Source organism: Abramis brama (assembly GCF_963993115.1).
Source record: "Abramis brama genome assembly, contig: SCAFFOLD_43, whole genome shotgun sequence".
Classification (NCBI taxonomy): Eukaryota; Metazoa; Chordata; class Actinopteri; order Cypriniformes; family Leuciscidae; genus Abramis; species Abramis brama.
Window position 1 is genome coordinate 578,886 of NW_028156027.1, and position 20,981 is coordinate 599,866.

The following is a 20,981-nucleotide window of genomic DNA, read 5'->3' on the forward strand; positions in this document are numbered from 1 at the left end:
TGAACCCATACACATGTGTACTGAGTTTGGTGAAGATATCTCATTTACTTCTTGAGTTATAGCCATTTTAGTAAAATAGGCTCCTCCCACAACAATTTACCACATTCTAGTATTATTTACTATGATTCTAGCATGATTTGCCATATTCTAGCATGATTTACCATGATATACTACATTCTAGTATGATTTACCATTGTTTACTGTGATTCTAGCATGGTTTACCATAGTTTATCATGATTTATCATAGTTTACCATGATTTATCATAGTTTACCATGATTTACCCTGTTCTAGCATAGTTTACCATGATTTACCATGTTCTAGCATGATTTACCATGATATACCACATTCTAGTATTATTTATTATGATTTACCATGTTTTTAGCGTGATTTACCATGATTTACCACATTGCTAGCAATTATGTGAAGTATCAGTACAAATTAAGTGATAAACTCTGACAAAATATGATTGTGCTACAATAGTAATTGTTATATAAGTTATTTTTTAGTGTCTTATTGTTATATAAGTGATTTTTAGTGTCTAATGAATGCAAAAGCATATGTGAGTAGACTTCATTAATAAGTAGAATGACCAGCAGAGGGCAGTAGAAGACCACTTATTGGCTCACTTTCACTTTAAACTTCATGATTTTCACCATTTGTCTGCACTAAAGCAAACCAGTTTTTCCATTTTAACTCCATAATGCATGTTTACACACACACACACACACACACACAAAGACAAATGTTGTTGTTTTTTCAATGCTATTGGAATGTGTCATTATGAAAATATATTTGAATGGTCTATAAACATTTCACAAAGTCTTTGTAAGCTATTAATCAGATTATTCAGAATTTATTCAGAAACCTAAGACTACACACACACATTATGTTGTAGATACAGATATTTGATATATATGATGTGATCAAACTGTCAATACTAATACTTTAACAGATGGATTTTGACTAAATGTAATTGTAAATGTTCAAATAGGGATTTTATAAAGTCTCAATATAAATTATAGAACAATATGACAAAATGACTATTTTAAACAGCAGGGGGCAGTAAAATACCACTTATTGGCTTAATATGCCATTATATTCATATCATTTTCACCTTTTTAACTGTTATAGAGGCAAATTTTGTCCGATCTGTCTGAAAATTTTCATGCATGTTCAGAGTGATATTTCACATGTTCTGACTTGTTTTCAAGAAGGTTTGAACATTCATTAAAGAGATATAGGCTTTCGGGGACACTTGGTAAAGGCCACATTTTGAAGTGAACCTATTATAGCTATCCAAATGAAGTAGTTCAACTTTTTCTGACAATTATTGTTCTAGTGAGTCCAGAGAATTGTATTGCACTAGTTTTTAACATTATGATATAAAAAAAAATTATATGATCAGAGATGGAAAAGTCCATTTACAGCCAATACAGGCACTTTACCATAGGAAATATATGGTTTTAAAGCCTTTTAACAGTTATAGCGCCAACTATTGTCCGATCTCCATAAAATTTGGCATGCTTCTTAATGATGTTATGTCACATAAGCTCACCAATTTTTGTGATGTTGTGTTTTTTCATTTAGGATTTATAGGCTTTTTAGTGTATTTTGCCACGCCCCTTTTCTTTATGACCCAATTATAGCCATACGAAAAATTCAAAAGTTAAACTTTTTTTTGATAATTATTGATCTAGAGAGTCCAGAGAATTGTCCTAGACTGGTCTGGTTCCGATCGGGCGAAAAACCTAGGACTAGTTCGCAAAAGTAGGTTTTTAACATGTTCGCGAATATTTAATGAACGGTTTGATTGACAGCAATGGTTCTTGAGGCAAAGTTTTTCAGCATGAGCAGATCTATCAAATGATATGCATTTTGTTACGATAAGTGTAACACCACGTGATTACAGAGCCATAAAACTCGTTAGCGCCAACTAGTGGCCGATTTCTTTCAAAATTCTTACAGACCTCTAGGGCCATGAGCCGAACATGCCCATTGAGTTTCGTTTCGATCGGCCTCCGTTAACCTTGTCTAATAGGTGCTCAAAATTCATTGGCCGACAGCGGCCATGTTTTTTGAGATACGCCAATGTCCTCATAGACATACATGGGGCCTTGGACCAAGACACTGCATACCAATTTTCAAGTCAATCGGACTAATGGTCAGGTGGTTATAGTCTGTTTTATGTTTTTTTCATGTTATAGCGCCACCATGTGGCCAATCGCCACGATTTTTTTACTGTGACCTCAGATTGACCTCTTAAATAATTGTACCGAGTTTGGTGAAGATACCTCATTTACTTCTGGAGTTATGGCCGTTTTAGTAAAATAGGCTCCTCCCACAACATACAATTTGGCGCCCCTTAGCGACCGTGAATCGAAATTTCAACTTTTTTTCGATAATTATTGATATTCAAACTCCAGAGAACATTTCTGCACTGGTTTGGTTCCGATCGGGCAAAAAACCTAGGACTAGTTCGCAAAAGAAGGTTTTTGACAAAATTCAAAATGGCGGAAAAATTTGCATACCGGAAATGAAATCGGAGATATACGTTTTGTTTGCCATGAGGTCTTGATTACATTGATATAAGACACTTGAGTCTACGACATACAGTCTAGGAGTTATGAGCAGTTTCGCGCTTTTGGTCGCTGTAGCGCCACCTATGGGCCGATTTGGCTAAGTCCGTGTATCTGAGTAGCGAGCAATACTACTACCATTTGACCAAGTATCACGTCTCTAGGCCTTACGGTTTTGGCTGCACGATGCGTTTTAGGGAAGAATAATAATAATAATTAAAGCTGCAAGCAGCATTTATCGGGGTTCAAGCAGTTAAGGCCTTTAAGGCATTTAAGCACAAAAGCATCAAAAGTCATTAAGATTTATTTAGCAAGCATGTAAACACTGACATAATAGATGGAAAAGACCATTTACAGCCAATACAGGCAAATTGCCATGGGATATATATGGTTTTAAAGCTTTTTAACAGTTATAGCGCCACCTATGGTCCGATCTCCATAAAATTGTTTATTGTGACCTCAAATTGAACCCATACACATGTGTACTGATTTTGGTGAAGATATCTCATTTACTTCTTGAGTTATAGCCATTTGAGTAAAATAGGCTCCTCCCACAACGATTTGCCACATTCAAGAATTATTTAATATGATTCTAGCATGATTTACTATCATATACCATGTTCCAGAATGATTTATTAGGATTCTAGCATGATTTACCTTGATACACCTCATTTCAGTATTATTTACTATGATTTACAATGTTTCTAGCATGATTAACCACATTACTAGCAATTATGTGAAGTGTCAGTGCAAATGAGGTGATGAACACTGACAAAATATTATTGTGTTATAATAGTTAGTTATATACGTGATTTTTAGTGTGTGTCCAAGTATGAATGCAAAAGCACATGTAAAATATTTCATTATTAAGTAGAATGGCCAGCAGAGGGCACTAGAAGACCACTTATTGGCTCACTTTCACTTTAAACCAGTTTTCTGCACTAAAGCAAACCAGTTTTTCCATGTTAACTCAATGCATGCTTACACACACACACACACACACACACACACACACACACACACACACACACACACATACACACACAGCATAGTTAACCATGATTTACCATGATATACCACGTTCTAGTATTATTTACCAGGAGATAAACGACAATCTAGTATTATTTACTTTGATTTACCATGTTTCTAGCCTGATTTATCACATTACTAGCAATTATTTGAAGTGTCAGTGCAAATAAAGTGATTAACACTGACAAAATATGATTGTGTTATAATAGTTATTGCTATATAAGTGATTTTTTAGTGTGTATTCAAGTATAAATGCAAGCACATGTGGAAATATTTAATTAATAAGTAGAATGGCCAGCAGAGGGCACTAGAAGACCACTTATTGGCTCACTTTCACTTTAAACTTCATGATTTTCACCATTTTTCTGTACTAAAGCAAACCAGTTTTTCCATTTTAACTCCATAATGCATGTTTACACACACACACACACACACACACATACCTACTTAACCACAATGTGAGGACGTATGACTGGGAACCCTACCTTTAGGGACACCCCTTTCTGAAGGGTCTAGAGACAAAAGAAAGATATGACTGCACTTCTGGAGAAGCTGTCATCACAATTATCACTTGATTTTATCAATAAAAGCCTTCCTTAAAGACCTGACATTTTGCCTTCACTTTAGGGACAGTATTTTTTATGTCCATTTTGGGGACATTAAACACAAACTCTGATGAAGTCATACTTTGAGGACCATGGTGATACACATACTCTGGTTAAGGTATACTTTCAGGACATTGTTGAGATGTTATATATTATTTATCCTAAGAAGACAGAAGTAGAATATTACAATTCAAAGTTCCAATACTGGACAGTGAAATCAAGCTAGTGCAGAGATACAGGTGTGAGAGAGTAAACTGGGTTTCTTCTTTTCTGCAAGATCACTGTAAATGGGTAGCCTACATTTTTTGTCTGATTTGTAGCTTGAGATCAAGTGCCTTTGGCTGCTCAGTTGGGGAATGACAATTAACATTCAGAAATATTATTGATTTGACTGATTGACTATCAGAAGCAAAAGATGAACAGAATTGAGCTGAATAATAACACTATTGTCTTTAATTTCAACTGTAAAACAGCTCTACATTATTCATTTCATAATTGTTGACATTTGCAAGTTATTTTATGTCTGTGAAGCTCCTTTGAAACCATCTGTATTGTATCATGCGCTATAGAAATAAAACAGACTTCACTTCATGGCAGAGAACCTTTCACTGACCACCGGCTGCATCCCTCTAGTTAATTTAGCATCGACTGTAAACTAATCATTATCACAAAAACATCTTAAGGAGTTTTCCTCATCAGAGTCATCTTTGGCTACACACTGGGGTTAAGACATTAGGCATGTTCTTCTGTAAAGTGTAGTAATTGTCAAAAAAAACTCTATACAAATAAAAATAGTGATACACACTCTCCGATTAAATGACTCTTTGGGGACTCGAGTGACACACACACTCCGATTAAATGACTCTTTGGGGACTCTAGTGACACACACACTCCGATTAAATGACCCTTTGGGGACTCTAGTGACACACACACACTCCGATTAAATGACCCTTTGGGGACTCGAAGTGACACACACACTCCGATTAAATGACTCTTTGGGGACTCTAGTGACACACACACACTCCGATTAAATGACCCTTTGGGGACTCGAGTGACACACACACTCCGATTAAATTACCCTTTGGGGACTCTAGTGACACACACACTCCGATTAAATGACCCTTTGGGGACTCGAGTGACACGCACACTCCGATTAAATGACTCTTTGGGGACTCTAGTGACACACACACACTCCGATTAAATGACCCTTTGGGGACTCTAGTGACACACACACTCCGATTAAATGACCCTTTGGGGACTCGAGTGACACACACACTCCGATTAAATGACTCTTTGGGGACTTAAGTGACACACACACTCCGATTAAATGACTCTTTGGGGACTTAAGTGACACACACACTCCGATTAAACGACCCTTTGGGGACTCTAGTGACACACACACACTCCGATTAAATGACCCTTTGGGGACTCTAGTGACACACACACACTCATATTAAACGACTCTTTGGGGACTAGAGAGACACACACACTCCGATTAAATGACTCTTTGGGGACTCTAGTGACACACACTCTGATTAAATGACTCTTTGGGGACTCTAGTGACACACACACACACTCCGATTAAATGACTCTTTGGGGACTCTAGTGACACACACACTCCGATTAAATGACTCTTTGGGGACTCAAGTGACACACACACACTCCGATTGAATGACTCTTTGGGGACTCGAGACACACACAAACTCCGATTAAATGACTCTTTGGGGACTCAAGTGACACACACACACACTCCAATTGAACGACTCTTTGGGGACTCTAGTGACACACACTCCGATTAAATGACTCTTTAATATTAACAGTCTTGGACACATTGTGTTGAAAGTGCACATTGCAGTTAATGACAGAACTTCAAATTATTATTTTTTTTAAAAGAACAACAATGAAAAATCAATTAACTTGGAGGTGGGAATGATTCTCAGTGCCCAACTATCCTCTGTACTTCCTCCATCCACCCTTCTTCAAAATCTCTCTACTTCCTCCTTTACATTCTCTCCTCCCTCTTTAACTCTACTCCTCCCTCTTTAACTCTACTCATCCCTCTTTAACTCTACTCATCCCTCTTTTTACCCGCTTTACTCCTTTTCATCCTCTTTAACTCTACTCCTCCCTCTTTAACTCTACTCCTCCCTCTTTAACTCTACTCCTCCCTCTTTTTACCCACTTTACTCCTTTTCATCCTCTTTAACTTTACTTCTCTTCATCCTCTTTAACTCTACTCCTCACTCTTTTTACCCGCTTTACTCCTCCCTCTTTATCCTCTTTAATTCTACTCCTCCTCTTCACCTCTTTAACTCTACTCCTCCCTCTTTTTACCCTCTTTACTCCTCCCTCTTTTCATCCTCTTTAACTCTACTCCTCCCTCTTTTTACCCTCTTTACTCCTCCTCTTCATCCTCTAACTACTCCTCACTCTTTTTACCCGCTTTACTCCTCCCTCTCTTTATCCTCTTTAACTCTACTCCTCCATCTTTTTACCCTCTTTACTACTCCCTCTTTTCATCCTCTTTACTCCTCCTCTTCATCCTCTAACTCTACTCCTCACTCTTTTTACCCGCTTTACTCCTCCCTCTTTTCATCCTCTTTACATTTACTCCCTCTATTCATCCCTTATATTAGGTGTGCTGGACATGGGCTGTGGCTGGATGTAACCGATTGGTGAGAGTTGCCGTGTGCAGACGAGAGAATGTGATGTCAGACACTTTCTGCTTCCCGTAGTGACGCTCAGGCTAAGTTTGCATACTTTACCACAGCTGAAGTGGAATAAACGCATTATTTTCCAGATACAGATATTTCAGAGACATTTTCATTCAATACATGCACTACTGTTTGTACAAGAATAAAGTTCAAAATAAGCCTAAATACCAGTGAAGTGGGGTCTACATTGTTTTATTTTGATAAACATTTATCGCAACTACATGAAAAGAGCTTTTACTGTTATAAAGAACAGATTTGTGATCCTTAGTGGAACTGAAGGTGTGAGAAGAAACATGAAACGCACGTGATCGTTGTCAAGCGGTGTACTCTGCCAATCGTGGATTAGCTGTGTCATCATCAGAGCTCGTGAGTCGCTCTAGAGAATCTGCTCTGGCTGAGTCCTCCTGCTCTCCAATCACTCTCATTGTACTCTGATGCCTTATGGCACAGTCACGGGCGTCGCTGTCTGAAGTCGGACACAAGTTCTAACCATCAAGCACTGCTCAAGTTAGCCGCTGATCGTTCTGTGCAGCGCTGCATGAAGTCCAACAAGCCTAATGTAAAGGGGACGTAAAGATGGAGGAGAGAATGTAAAGGGGACGTAAAGAGGGAGGAGAGAATGTTAAGGGGACGTAAAGAGGGAGGAGAGAATATAAAGGGGACATAAAGAGGGAGGAGAGAATATAAAGGGGATGTAAAGAGGGAGGAGAGAATGTAAAGGGGACGTAAAGAGGGAGGAGAGAATTTAAAGGGGACGTAAAGAGGGAGGAGAAAATGTAAAGGGGAATGTAAAGAGGGAGGAGAGAATGTAAAGAGGGAGGGGAGAATGTAAAGAGGATGTAAAGGGGAGGAGATAATGTAAAAGGGGAGGAGAGAATGTAAAGGGGATGTAAAGAGGGAGGAGAGAATGTAAAGGGGATGTTAAGAGAGAGGAGAGAATTTAAAGGGGATGTAAAGAGGGAGGAGAGAATGTAAAGGGGACGTAAAGAGGGAGGAGAGAATGTAAAGGGGATGTTAAGAGGGAGGAGAGAATGTAAAGGGGACGTAAAGAGGGAGGAGAAAATGTAAAGGGGACGTAAAGAGGGAGGAGAGAATGTAAAGGGATGTAAAGAGGGAGGAGAATGTAAAGGGGACGTAAAGAGGGAGGAGAATGTAAAGGGGATGAAAAGAGGGAGGAGAGAATGTAAAGGGATGTAAAGAGGGAGGAGAATGTAAAGGGGACGTAAAGAGGGAGGAGAGAATGTAAAGGGATGTAAAGAGGGAGGAGAGAATGTAAAGGGATGTAAAGAGGGAGGAGAATGTAAAGGGGACGTAAAGAGGGAGGAGAATGTAAAGGGGATGAAAAGAGGGAGGAGAGAATGTAAAGGGATGTAAAGAGGGAGGAGAATGTAAAGGGGACGTAAAGAGGGAGGAGAAAATGTAAAGGGGATGAAAAGAGGGAGGAGAGAATGTAAAGGGATGTAAAGAGGGAGGAGAATGTAAAGGGATGTAAAGAGGGAGGAGAGCATTAGGCTTGTTGGACTTCATGCAGCGCTGCGCAGACCGATCAGCGGCTGACTTGAGCAGTGCATGCCGGTTAGAACTTGTGTCCGACTTCAGACAGCGAAGCCCCGTGACTGTGGCGTATGGTATCAGAGTACGGCGAGAGCGATTGGAGAGCAGGAGGACTCAGCCAGCGCAGCTTCTCCAGAGCGACTCATGAGCTCTGATGACGACACAACTGATCCACGACTGGCCGAATCCACTGCAACACAATGATTAAGAGTTAATTCTCACACCTTTAGTTCCACTAATGCTCACAAATCTGTTTTTATAACAGTGAAATCCCCTTTCATGTAGTCACGCTGTTATATTGTCATGTTTATCCAAATAAAACTGATACAATGTAGACCCCACTTCATCGGTATTTAGGCTTATGTTGAACTTTATTCTTGTACAAACAGATGCTGTATTAAGCAGTACATGTATTGCATGAAAATGTCTCTGAAATATCTGTGTATTTGGCAAATAATGCATTTATTTCACTTCAGCTGTGGTAAAGTATGCAAACACAGCGTGAGCGTCTCTCAATTTTAATTTCTATACCTTTATCCTTATTTCTTTTAATTTAGCTCCATTTCTTACAAAAAGAGTATAATGTGCAAAGTGTTAAAGTGTTTGTGCCTCCCTACAAACCACCCTTTCTTTAAGAGTCGTGATCCTGTTCCGCACATAATTTCTCACACCAGTCCATGTTCGCTGCTTCAAAGCTTCTGGCTCTGCGTCACTACGGGAAGCAGAAAGTGTCCGACTCACGTGTCTGTTTTCAGCTCCTCCCGCCTGCACACTGCAACTCTCACCGATCGGTTACATCCAGCCACGGCCCATGTCCAACACACCTATTCACTCTTCCCTTTTTATCCTCTTAACATTCTCTCCTCCCTCTATGACAGAAATATCAAAAAGTTTAACATGACATTCCATCCAACTTCATTGCAACTGAACAAAGAAAACTGAATAATGAAAATTGACTATCTTAATATCCTCTACTTCTTCATTAGCCTTCTTATACTCTAACTTTGCACTTTATATTCTGTTTCATTCCATCCTCAAAATATTTCTACACCTATATCCTCATTTCTTTTAATTTAGCTCCATTTCTTACAAAAAGAGCATAATGTGCAAAGTGTTAAAGTGTTTGTGCCACCCTACAAACCACCTTTTCTTTAAGAGTCGTGATCCTGTTCCGCACATAATTTTTCACACCAGTCCATGTTCGCTGCTTCAAAGCTTCTGGCTCTGCGTGAATGCATCTTTCACAGTCTTGCTTACCAGGAACTTTGTATGTCTTGATGAACTTCATCATGTGTCTCTCTACTGCTTTTACCTCACTGTCCTCCCATTTCTTTTTTGGAGCGTTTGAAGAACCTATGAAATAGTTAAAAACAAGTAAATACTCATTACACATTCTCATTACAACTAAATTGGTGAGTAAAGACCAAATCAAGACTAATGTGTCCTAATGTGTATATTTTTTTCATTTGGCTGGATATTGCTGCATGGAGCTGATTCATGTTTATTTGATTATTGTTGTTTGTGTAGTTTAGAGATTTTTCTTACCTTGATCCTCCCATGAAACAGATTGATCAGATTGAACAAGTTGATCAGTCTCTGCTGGTGCTGTTTTCTGAGATAGGTCACTGTAATCCTCCTCATCACTTGACATGGAATCACCTTGGGCCTCAAGTTGCTCTAAATAATTCACTGACAAAAAAATTTACACTTTATTGCTTATACTTACCATCTGTGACATGATTATATATGTTACCGGCAAAGTGTGAAATCCCGTTATTGTATAGAATGCCTGATGGTTACCTAAGTTACCTACCTACATTACCTAGGGCATTCTATAGAATTCCGGATTACACACTTTGCCGGTAACATATACATTGTTTTGCAAATATGTAAAGAACAGATACACACAGACATGTCATCAAGTTTCTTTCCTTTGTAGTCAGACAGTGTTCCTTTCTCCATGGCCATTAGCAGCTGGGAGAGCACTTGTTCAACAGGATGGGGTCTGATGTGACCAAACATACCAAAAATCAGCTCAGATGAATCGGATGGTAGTTCTTCTGGACATGACATTGTCAAAAGTGCTTTGATACATCCAACATCTCCCAACGAGGCAGGTAGTTCATCTGATCAATTTATGACTGTACCATCACCAAAAAAGATGAAATGCCAATCTAAAGAGACAAACACCTTGTCTGGTGATAAGACTTTTATTCAGTCAATGCCATCACCAAAGACGGAACTCCGCAAGGCGTACAAGAAGCAGTATTGCCTTAATTGCTCTAAGCCATATTCAAAAATGGCAAGACACCTTGAATTTGTCCATCGCAACGAAGTGGGGGTTGTAAAGGCAATAGCATTTCCAAAACATTCCAAAGAAAGACGAGTACAGTTGAACCTCCTTTGAAAAAGGGGCAACTTTGCCCACAACACAGATGTGGTGAGACAAGGACATGGGGAGATGATTGCCTACTACCGTTCAAAAAATAGACAAAGAGCCAAAGAATTTATTCACTGCATTTACTGCCAAGGGCCTTATAACAAGCGTAGCCTTTGGAAACATATCAAAAACTGTCCTCTGAAACCTAAAGATGATGATGCCCAGGGCAGGAAAAGAGTTCGACCTCTGTGTGCTCTAAACACACCAGTCGGCTTAGAAGTGAGCAAAGGTTTCAAGAAAATAGTGTCCTTTATGAACTATGATGAAGTTTCGCGTGTAGTTCATACTGACAGATGCATCTTTCCTTTGTAGTCAGACAGTGTTCCTTTCTCCATGGCCATTAGGACTTTACTCATTTTTGCCAGCTGCAGTGTTCCCTCTGCGATGGACAAACTCAAGGTGTCTGGCCATTTTTGACCATGTCATGTCCAGAAGAACTACCATCCGATTCATCTGAGCTGATTTTTGGTATGTTTGGTCAACATCGCTGTAGTCTGTGACATCGCTGTAGTCTGTGTCACAGACGGTACTTCCTGAATACTGAATGAGAGAATATAACACTTACTCAAGGCAGTGGTTCCTGTAACATTATGTTTCATCGCATTGTGGATACTGGCAAACAAAGTCATAATTATGCCAAAAAAATTGAGCATATAAAGTATCACATGGCAAGTCACATACCTGTCTTTTTCTTGATGGCCTTAAAGAGGATATCTGGAAGAGGAGAAATACAAACAAATATAAATAATATATAATTTCATATAATCTATTGTTAGTTCTACAAGTGCAATACAGCCAGACCATCCCAATAATTAAGCAAATTAATCTACCCACCTCCCTTAATGAGAGTGTCTCAGACATCTGCGATTTTGAATCACAGATAAGAGTGAAGATAAGGGTGGAGCAAGAGAAGATGATGATGATGATGATGAAGGCTGCGCATAGGAAGGCAATGAAGGCTGCCCAGGCGAGGATGATGAAGATGAAGGCTGCCCAGGCGAGGATGATGAAGATGAAGGCTGCCCAGGCGAGGATGAGGATGATGAAGAGGAAGGCTGCCCAGGCGAGGATGATGAAGATGAAGGCTGCCCAGGCGAGGATGAGGATGATGAAGATGAAGGCTGCTCAGGCAAGGATGATGAAGATGAAGCCTGCCCAGGCGAGGATGATGAAGGCTGCCCAGGCGAGGATGAGGATGATGAAGAGGAAGGCTGCCCAGGCGAGGATGATGAAGATGAAGGCTGCCCAGGCGAGGATGAGGATGATGAAGATGAAGGCTGCCCAGGCGAGGATGATGAAGGCTGCCTAGGCGAGGATGATGAAGGCTGCCTAGGCGAGGATGAGGATGATGAAGGCTGCCTAGGCAAAGATGAGGATGATGAAGATGAAGGCTGCCCACGCGAGGATGATGAAGATGAAGCCTGCCCAGGCGAGGATGATGAAGGCTGCCCAGGCGAGGATGAGGATGATGAAGAGGAAGGCTGCCTAGGCGAGGATGATGAAGATGAAGGCTGCCCAGGCGAGGATGATGAAGGCTGCCTAGGCGAGGATGAGGATGATGAAGGCTGCCCAGGCGAGGATGATGAAGGCTGCCCAGGCGAGGATGAGGATGATGAAGGCTGCCTAGGCGAGGATGAGGATGATGAAGGCTGCCTAGGCGAGGATGAGGATGATGAAGATGAAGGCTGCCTAGGCGAGGATGAGGATGATGAAGGCTGCCCAGGCGAGGATGATGAAGGCTGCCTAGGCGAGGATGAGGATGATGAAGGCTGCCCAGGCGAGGATGATGAAGGCTGCCCAGGCGAGGATGATGATGATGAAGGCTGCCCAGACGAGGATGATGATGATGAAGGCTGCCCAGGCGAGGATGAGGATGAGGATGATGAAGGCTGCCCAGGCGAGGATGATGATGATGAAGGCTGCCCAGGCGAGGATGAGGATGATGAAGGCTGCCCAGGCGAGGATGAGGATGATGAAGATGAAGGCTGCCTAGGCGAGGATGAGGATGATGAAGGCTGCCCAGGCGAGGATGATGAAGGCTGCCTAGGCGAGGATGAGGATGATGAAGGCTGCCCAGGCGAGGATGAGGATGATGAAGGCTGCCTACTAGGCGAGGATGATGAAGGCTGCCCAGGCAAAGATGATGAAGGCTGCCCAGGCGAGGATGATGAAGGCTGCCCAGGCGAAGATGATGAAGGCTGCCCAGGCGAGGATGATGAAGGCTGCCCAGGCGAAGATGATAAAGGCTGCCCAGGCGAGGATGAGGATGATGAAGGCTGCCCAGGCGAGGATGAGGATGATGAAGGCTGCCCAGGCGAGGATGATGAAGGCTGCCCAGGCGAAGATGATGATGATGAAGGCTGCCCAGGCGAGGATGATGAAGGCTGCCCAGGCGAGGATGAAGGTGGCATGGGTGGCGCAGGAGCTGGTGACGGTGATGAGGACAGGGCAGGAGAGCATGAGGTTGATGAGGCCATTATAGAGGTGGACAAAGCACAGGGTGCCGATGAAGAGGGTGCATCAGATGTGGATGCGACTGAGGATGACTGTGACAGCTTGAAATATAATTTGAATAAAAATATAAGGTCTAAAAGCAAAAGGACTAAGCAAACTGTTAATTAATAAAATAAATGAATAATAAAATAATTAACCGTTAATTGACTGAGGCGTTGATCACAGAATAGTGTGATTATGTTCACATATTACTCACCAAACAAACTTTTTGTGATTGCTGTTTAGCTGTTTAGCAATCTTGTGTTCCTTTTCAATTTCTGCTCTGTTAAAACGTTCATAGCAATCTTCATGATGTTGTCTTAATTTTGCCAATCTTGATTGAAACCGCTTCTGCAGATATATAAAGAGGTATTTAGCTTAAACAAGAATAAAATGTACATTAGCAATATTGAAAACTGTGGCACCCATTTCAGACAAGAACAAACACACTGTAGGAGTGAACAAAAAATGTTTTGCACATTTCAAAGCAAAGATCATTAATAAAATAAAAACTCTAAACAAACATTTATACAAACTTTACATACAAATTGTGACAATAGTCACATTAATAGTTACATTGGTTCAGAGTCAGACATTTAAACTCTGAACCAATAACTATACTTAACTAGCAGAGGTTGGTAGTAAGGCGCTACATTTACTCCATACCATCCAAGTCATTTTTAGTTTGTTTGTTTTAATTGTGGGTACATTTTACATAAGTGTGGGTACATAAGTACATTTCTAATGGCAATACAATTTTGTATCATTTGAAGCGTTTATACACTAGTGACGGGTCGTCATGAACGAATCTTTAATATGACTCGGGACTACCGAGTTGTCTCAGAGAGTGATTCGTTCATTTTGCGCTGACCGCACATGCCCAACATCCCATGGGTTCTGTACTGGAAACAGAAATGATTAGTTCATCTCTCGAGACTTCGGGTCCAAGTCTTTCGTTCTTCCGGTCAGTCCCACAGAGGCTATGCTGTCAGTACCGGAAAGATAAATGATTAGTTCACCTATCAAGTCCACGAAAACTCAAAAGATGAACTAATCAATTCTGTATCTGGTAGCGACTGCATAGCTCAGCCTATATGGGGCTGTCACGTGATGCACGAATGACTTGAACCCAAAGTCGATAGACTCGAAACGTGAACTAATCAATACTGTATCTGGTACTACAGACTGCAAAGCTCAGTTTATGAGGATCACGGGATGATCGAATGGCTTAGATCGGGAGGTGAGGTAAACTAACAGAATGCATAGCCTGAAGACCCAAATAAATAAATTAACTGTTTCTCATAATATGGCATTTTTCTTGCATTGCAATTTTTTTCTTATTCTAAATGCGATCAACATTTGATGTGTTTGGGGAATTTGGCTAACATGTAACATTTTAAATACATTCTGCTGAAATGAACGAAATAACTCGAAAAAAGATTTGTTCATTTTGATGAACGAGATTTAAAGATCTGAGTCAGTAAAATGATCCGAACTTCCCACTACTATTACACACGTGTGCTGGATGAAGTGGATATGCACCTACAATCAACTAAAACCAAACCTTTAAAAAGCATCCTATGGTTTGCCAGCGATAAAGATCTTTTCGAGTTGAACACCTGAGCGCCAGCTGTTAGTGGTTGCCTGTGTTGCGTGTTCATTATTTTGGGGGCCGAGCAATGAAGGGAGGGGTGTGTCTGTTTGGGTGTCGATTTCAAATATCAATAGTGTTTCTCAGAAATCACTCACTGCACTTTCAACTAGCTGGCAGTAAACATCAGTAGATAGTTGCTGCATGTATGAGATGGTTACCGTTTTATTCATTGATGTTATTGCTTTGCCTGACTGCTTATATGGACCATTGCTGTTCACCTTGTCCAATTCAGGAGAAGAAACAGAAGCTGAACAATGGGGCTGGATGTCAGAAAAGAAACCAGTGAATATCAAAATCAGAATATTTGTAAAGGACAGAAAAACTTGTTCATGTTCATTCCTCTAGCTGTCCTACACGTTATCTATCATTTCTTTCACACACAACTCTACGCTGAAAGAGTCAATAATATAATGATACAGATGTTTTAAAGTGGACTTACCGATTTCTGCAGACCCAAACTGCTGGCTGGCTTTTTATCAGTGGATTCTGCTGATGCTTTATTCAAAGGCTTGAGAAATATGAGACCACAATCACATGGTAACTAATCAGAATGAGAGTTAAGATTATGAGATTTGTGAGAATTACTGATTAATCTCTTTAGCATTTTCTTGATAGTACCTTGACTCGCCATGGCCAATCTGAGTCGCCATAATTGTAAGTGATTTCCTCCCCTGGTAGAATGTCTCGTACAGCAAAGAGACACAGGTGAGGTTTTCTGCTCACTTCAACGGTTCTCATTTTGCAAGTATTTCTGGTCTCATCATTTACATAAGTCTTCCCAAGGACGAGTCTTCTTTAGATGCATCCATGCTATAAAGACATAAAATGACCACTCAGTACTAGCTAGACATGTACAGTTATTATAAGTGGTTCTGAACCCCAGTCCTGGGAACCCACCACTCTGCATATGCTGTATGTCTGGTGTTTTAATCCACCTGATTCAGATGAGGAGTTCATCATCAGAACACAGCTCTATGAACTCATCTGAGTGTGTCAGGTGAAGGAGACATACAGAATCTGCAGAGAGGAGGGTCTGAGAACCACTGATCTATATGATATATGAGATTAAATGGCGCACTGCAACATCCTCTCAGCTCTCAGATAAAGGCATCTAAAATTAATCATTTTGTTCTCTTTAGGGAATACAGGGAAAGCCAATTTAGATGACTCAAGGAAACTTCACTCAGTACTCTTAATGTCAGTTCATGATGAATTTTAATTATTAGGGTGTGTTCACACCTGGCATGTTTGTTTAGACTGTTAGTGTGGTTAATTTGAATAAGTGTGAACACTGCCATCTGAAACCTGGTGCCACCAAACAAGAGGATCCAGATGCTGAATAAATAGGTCTCAGTTGGCTTCCAAACGAACTCTGGTGCGGTTCGAATGAAAAAAGAATGTAACATGGACCCAGAGACATGTAAACGAACCAAAAACAGGAAGATGTGACCCTAAAAAGGACAGACTGGTCAAGCATAACAGGTTTGACAATAGAAATGCCAATCTGAACACTAAGCGGACCCGGACCAAACGAACCAAGCGAACAGAACTCCAGGTATGAACACATCCTAAGTATTTTACAGTTCCAGATATTTTAGCATCCTTACTACATCAATCCAACAGTTCTGTACTCACCACCAATTTTTGCCATGCCACTGAAAATCAAACAGGAACGTGTTCTCAGCTTCAGTGTAGTGTTCAGTTCGGTCGGAAGAAAGCTCTAAAGAGGAGAAATACATTAGCTGCAGTTTCTTTAATGTCAACTATTATTTTATTACTAAAAGTTCTCTACCATATGACGTACATTATACGATGTGAAAGGGAAATTACTTAAGGAAAATAGTCAAAAGTCAGGCTAATCTCAAAGCATGATTTGCTTTTTATACTTTACATTATACTTTTAAGTCTTAAAATTAAACAGTTAAAATTACATACATTTTCTTACACAAACCTATTTTTGCAGGCCAACCCGGTAGTAGTTGAACATCCCCTGGTTTCCTCCACAAAAACCCACTGGGATTTGCAGAAAATAAGCTAAAGTTAATCTATAAACTACACCACGGTTGACCAACTTCAACTTCCTTACGATGAAGCTTCAACAACTGTGTTGCATTATTTTAAAAGACAATTCTGTTTGTTTATTATTTGCATCTCTTTCAGGTAGTTTTTCTTTGTGGTATATGGATGTTTTATGTGGCTTCTATAGTTTAGATAAAAGTATAGAGTTTTTTTTTTGTTGTTGTTGTTGATAAATGTGCCTCCAGGAACTCTAAAGCTTTAAAATCCATCTCCCTGTGTAATATTTATAATGTTTCTGCATTATTATAATGCATGTTTGACTGATTGTATGATGTATACATCCCCATCCCTACATCTACCTAGAATAGTTTGCAAGAGTGCGATTATAAACACAACGAGGCTGTGAAAGTGACTAGATGAGTTAATCTGTTCAGCTGATGACGTTTAATGTCCCAGACAACCCGTCTCCCATTTAGACACTTGTTAACAACTGCCTTTTACCAGACAAGTAAAGGCTTTTAAAAAAAACACACAAGAGAGTATTACTATTTTATGTTGTGGAGTAAAGCGTGAAAATATCTTGATCTTGTGCTAACCATGGATCTTATTTCAGGAATTTAACCAAAACCCATTGATCATGTTTACATGCACACCGATACGCTGATAACAAAATAAAATCACCTTCTTGAAATAATCCATTATCCAGGTTTACATGCAAACCAATAACCACGTAAACCACTACTTTATAAGTAAATCAGGTTAATGACGTCAAAACCTAACCATTCGTTTATCTGACTGTGTATTTCATATGTCATGTCAGTTGTGATGTTAAATAAAGCCCAAGAGTATTCCAGAATTTCAGAGGAAAACTTCCAGACTCATATTCTCCTCTCATGCAGTATCGGGTGCAGGATTTTGACTGTACCACTTCTGAACGAGATGAGAATACTTTTAAGAGGTTCTTGGGTCAAGAAAACGCTCGCTCTGTCTGGATGTGCTTTAATCCACAATAAGGACACTTTCCTGTCACACATCACACATGCTCCCTTCAATAAGCCACAGAACACAGAGGTTAATGTGTTTACATGCCGGGCAAATCTGCAAATAAGGGGCAAAAATCTATCTGTGTCGATTGGTTTATGCTTATGCTGTTTATGGTGACCTTAGTCTGCGTTTACATGACCACATGCACTGTCGGCTTATTATGCATAACTAGGGTGACCATATTCCAGGTCATGTCCGGCCGGGATTTCGAGATCGCCCAAAATATCCGCGATTCGGCTTTTGCTTTCTCGTCGCCATTCATTTTGTTTACATGTACACCTTTTGATTCAGTAGTACTGAATTAATTCCGATTGGTTAATCTGAATGTAGTGTTTACATGAACGCTAAACAAGTGATCGGTTGATGTGCGTGTAAGCATTGCTAAGAAAATTCCTGTGTTTTCGTCTCGATCGGGATCCGTGTGAATCAGAATGCATGACCTGCAAAGCTGGCACGTACGTGTCAGTGTCAAATAACGTAATAATGTAAACATAATGAATGGTGACTGTAGAAAGCAAAAGACGAATCCCGAGCATTTTGGGCGATCTCGAAATCCTGGCCAGATATGTCCGGGTAAAACAGGACGTATGGTCACCCTATGCATAACTGGGTTCAGAATGTGCAAATAAACATTGACTTTGGGTTGATGGAACCAGAAATGCAAAAATGTAACTGGTTTTGTTTAACTTGTGAAACATGGATATTAGTTGGCCTAACAACCATATGACTCACCTCACATTAAATTCTCAGTTTTGTAGATTAACGTTATTACTAAACTGCTTAGTAATTTATACTTGCCTTTATATTTGCTGATGAACTGCTCTCGAAGCCCAGGCTTGTCGGTTTCACAGGTAATGTGATGCTCAGCGTCCTGCAGAGGTTTTTTACGCCTTTTATTTCCCAGCATGCTGAATTTCTTTCTTGAAATGACTGAAAAAAATAAATAAAATAAATAAGGTGAATGAAATAAATAAGCATATTTAAAGAAATCTTGTTGATCTTACTGGAATTGTTCACCCAAAAACATACATAATTAACATACAATTATATTAATTGTTGTTTCAATTGAACCTCATGTTGTTCCAAACCTGTGTTGTGTTTTTTTCTGTTAAACACTAAAGTATATCTTTATATTATATCAACAGAGCTCTATTCAATGACAGCACATGTGACCAGTCAACAACAGGCATTTAGATAAAAAAGGCAATGTCAATGATGCCAAAAACCATTAGTTCTTGTGTGCCTTGTGACCACAATTGACATCAATCTACTGTATATTCATATTTGATTTAAGAGCGTATGGGAGATTTTCAGTCAGTAACCAGCTAGATTCATAGGGGCTATTTTTAATGTGCTTTTGGTCTGCTTTGGATTTGACACACACAATAAAAATACTATAAAGTGTCTATGTACTGGCATTGGGCAAAAAAGCTCTATAAAGATAAATAATAATAAGAACAGGCATATAATGTAATAAAAAATATTATATAAAATAAAAATTATCAAATAATAATGATATAAAAAAATTGAATTCATTATTTCATTATTTATACAAATTACTGTTGATAGTTGACAACACTTTTGATAAAAAAAAAAAAAAATGATATAGGCTAGTAGACTATCACTGACTCAGTTGTTTAGATTAATTTGCAGAATCTAAAGTACTATTATATAAAAAATAACAAAATTCTATTTACTGGCCATTGCCTACAAGTTGGCAATAAACTTTTTCTTTATTGCAGCAAATCATCATATTAGAAGCAAACTCAAATACAGTCGAGAAGTAAATAAAACCCTAAGGAAAAAATAATTAAACAACTAAAATAAACACATCTTACTAACTTTCATATTTCACAATGTATTTAGTTATCATGCATTTTGAGGACAAGTCTAGATCTCACCTTTAGCCTTTAATGCGTGCGTGGTGGGGGTTGTCGTCGTCTGTTTCGCGTCCCATTGTCACGTGTCTGCATTTCCCGGGAAAACACATCCACGGTCGCAGACTTGCGTAAATGACGTAATTACGTATTTGGATTTCACGTTGAAATTGTGACTACATTTATTTAACCTAATAGAAAATTATCTGATGGCAAGAATCTTTTTTTCCACAGTTTTAATCACAGTACTCTTTCTTCAAACTAAAAAAAAAAAAAAAAAAAAAAACCTGTGGTGAAGTGAGTCTTTCCAGAGTGTCTTTTCCGGTCTTTTCTAGTGGACAGAGCACATGATCACTTTTAAACGAATCCACCCGCCTCGAACTAGGAACCACTGCGCATGTGCGTACAAGCACAGGTTTAAAAGAGCAAAAAATGCCTAAATGAGCAACCTAGATCTCTTGAACAGGCATATTATTTTCTACTAATATCATTAATCAAAATAGTAAATTGATGTCTGCAAATATACAGCAGGGCTGATATGAGCTGGTATATCTCCAGTTCTGCACTTCTCTGTGTTGTTGTCATTTCATCAGTGTCCCACAACTACTTCAGAATTTATTTGAGTTAAGAAGGGGGAAGGAGTGTGGATTATTTCGAGGCTCAAAATTAAACTTTAACGTGTAATTTAACAGCATTATCTTTTTATGTATTTAATAAATGAATGGTATTTACATTAAAGGGCGGAGAAGCTGTTAGACAATGTAAAAGTGCTTTAAAAACGCATAGCCACAACAGATTGTCATCTTTTGAGCAGCACTGCTGATTACCTATCTCTCTGTCACTGGTCAGTCTGTTAGTTCATTCATCTCATCTCTTTCACTCTGCAGTCAGTCTCAGTGCTGTGGGGGAAGGGCGCGCACGCGATCAGTCTCAGTGCTGTGGGTGAAGGGCGCGCACGCGATCAGTCTCAGTGCT

The 20,981-nt window shown here is 39.7% G+C and overlaps 2 protein-coding genes across 3 annotated transcripts; both read right to left on the reverse strand.

Annotated features, from left to right (window-relative positions):
• Nucleotides 1–8,916: 8,916 nt before the first annotated feature.
• LOC311077151 (uncharacterized protein) lies at nt 8,917–10,181 on the reverse strand. The gene is made up of 3 exons (XM_084138961.1): nt 10,025–10,181; nt 9,624–9,832; nt 8,917–9,348 (listed from the first exon to the last, which is right to left on the reverse strand). The coding sequence occupies exons 1-3, from the start codon at nt 10,128–10,130 to the stop codon at nt 9,322–9,324; spliced, it is 342 nt and encodes a 113-aa protein (XP_083995087.1). The 5' UTR covers nt 10,131–10,181; the 3' UTR covers nt 8,917–9,321.
• Nucleotides 10,182–11,603: 1,422 nt separating this feature from the next.
• Nucleotides 11,604–20,464, reverse strand: LOC311077148 (uncharacterized protein). Of its 2 annotated transcripts, none has more exons than XM_084138958.1 (8): nt 20,031–20,464; nt 18,928–19,059; nt 16,702–16,786; nt 15,685–15,876; nt 15,506–15,574; nt 15,225–15,326; nt 13,630–13,763; nt 11,604–11,633 (listed from the first exon to the last, which is right to left on the reverse strand). In XM_084138958.1, coding segments are annotated over exons 4-8 (426 nt in total). In that variant the 5' UTR covers nt 15,805–15,876; nt 16,702–16,786; nt 18,928–19,059; nt 20,031–20,464; the 3' UTR covers nt 11,604–11,632. The 2 variants fall into 2 exon arrangements, with proteins under 2 accessions (XP_083995084.1, XP_083995083.1); XM_084138957.1 differs by lacking the exon at nt 11,604–11,633 and adding an exon at nt 13,303–13,474.
• Nucleotides 20,465–20,981: the final 517 nt, after the last annotated feature.

Bases quoted from the DNA above. Each gene is read 5' to 3' on its own strand.
- LOC311077151 (XM_084138961.1), bottom strand. From the start codon at position 10,130: ATGTCAAGTGATGAGGAGGATTACAGTGACCTATCTCAGAAAACAGCA. The intron at 9,833-10,024 runs GTAAGAAAAATC...ACTATTTCATAG, and splicing joins TGTTTCATGGGAGGATCAAG to GTTCTTCAAACGCTCCAAAA. The intron at 9,349-9,623 runs GTGGTTTGTAGG...TTTCTGTCATAG, and splicing joins TCACGACTCTTAAAGAAAAG to AGGGAGGAGAGAATGTTAAG.
- LOC311077148 (XM_084138957.1), bottom strand. From the start codon at position 15,804: ATGAGAACCGTTGAAGTGAGCAGAAAACCTCACCTGTGTCTCTTTGCT. The intron at 13,764-15,224 runs GTAACCATCTCA...ATATATCTGCAG, and splicing joins TAACATCAATGAATAAAACG to AAGCGGTTTCAATCAAGATT. The intron at 13,475-13,629 runs GTGAGTAATATG...TTATATTTCAAG, and splicing joins AATCACAAAAAGTTTGTTTG to CTGTCACAGTCATCCTCAGT.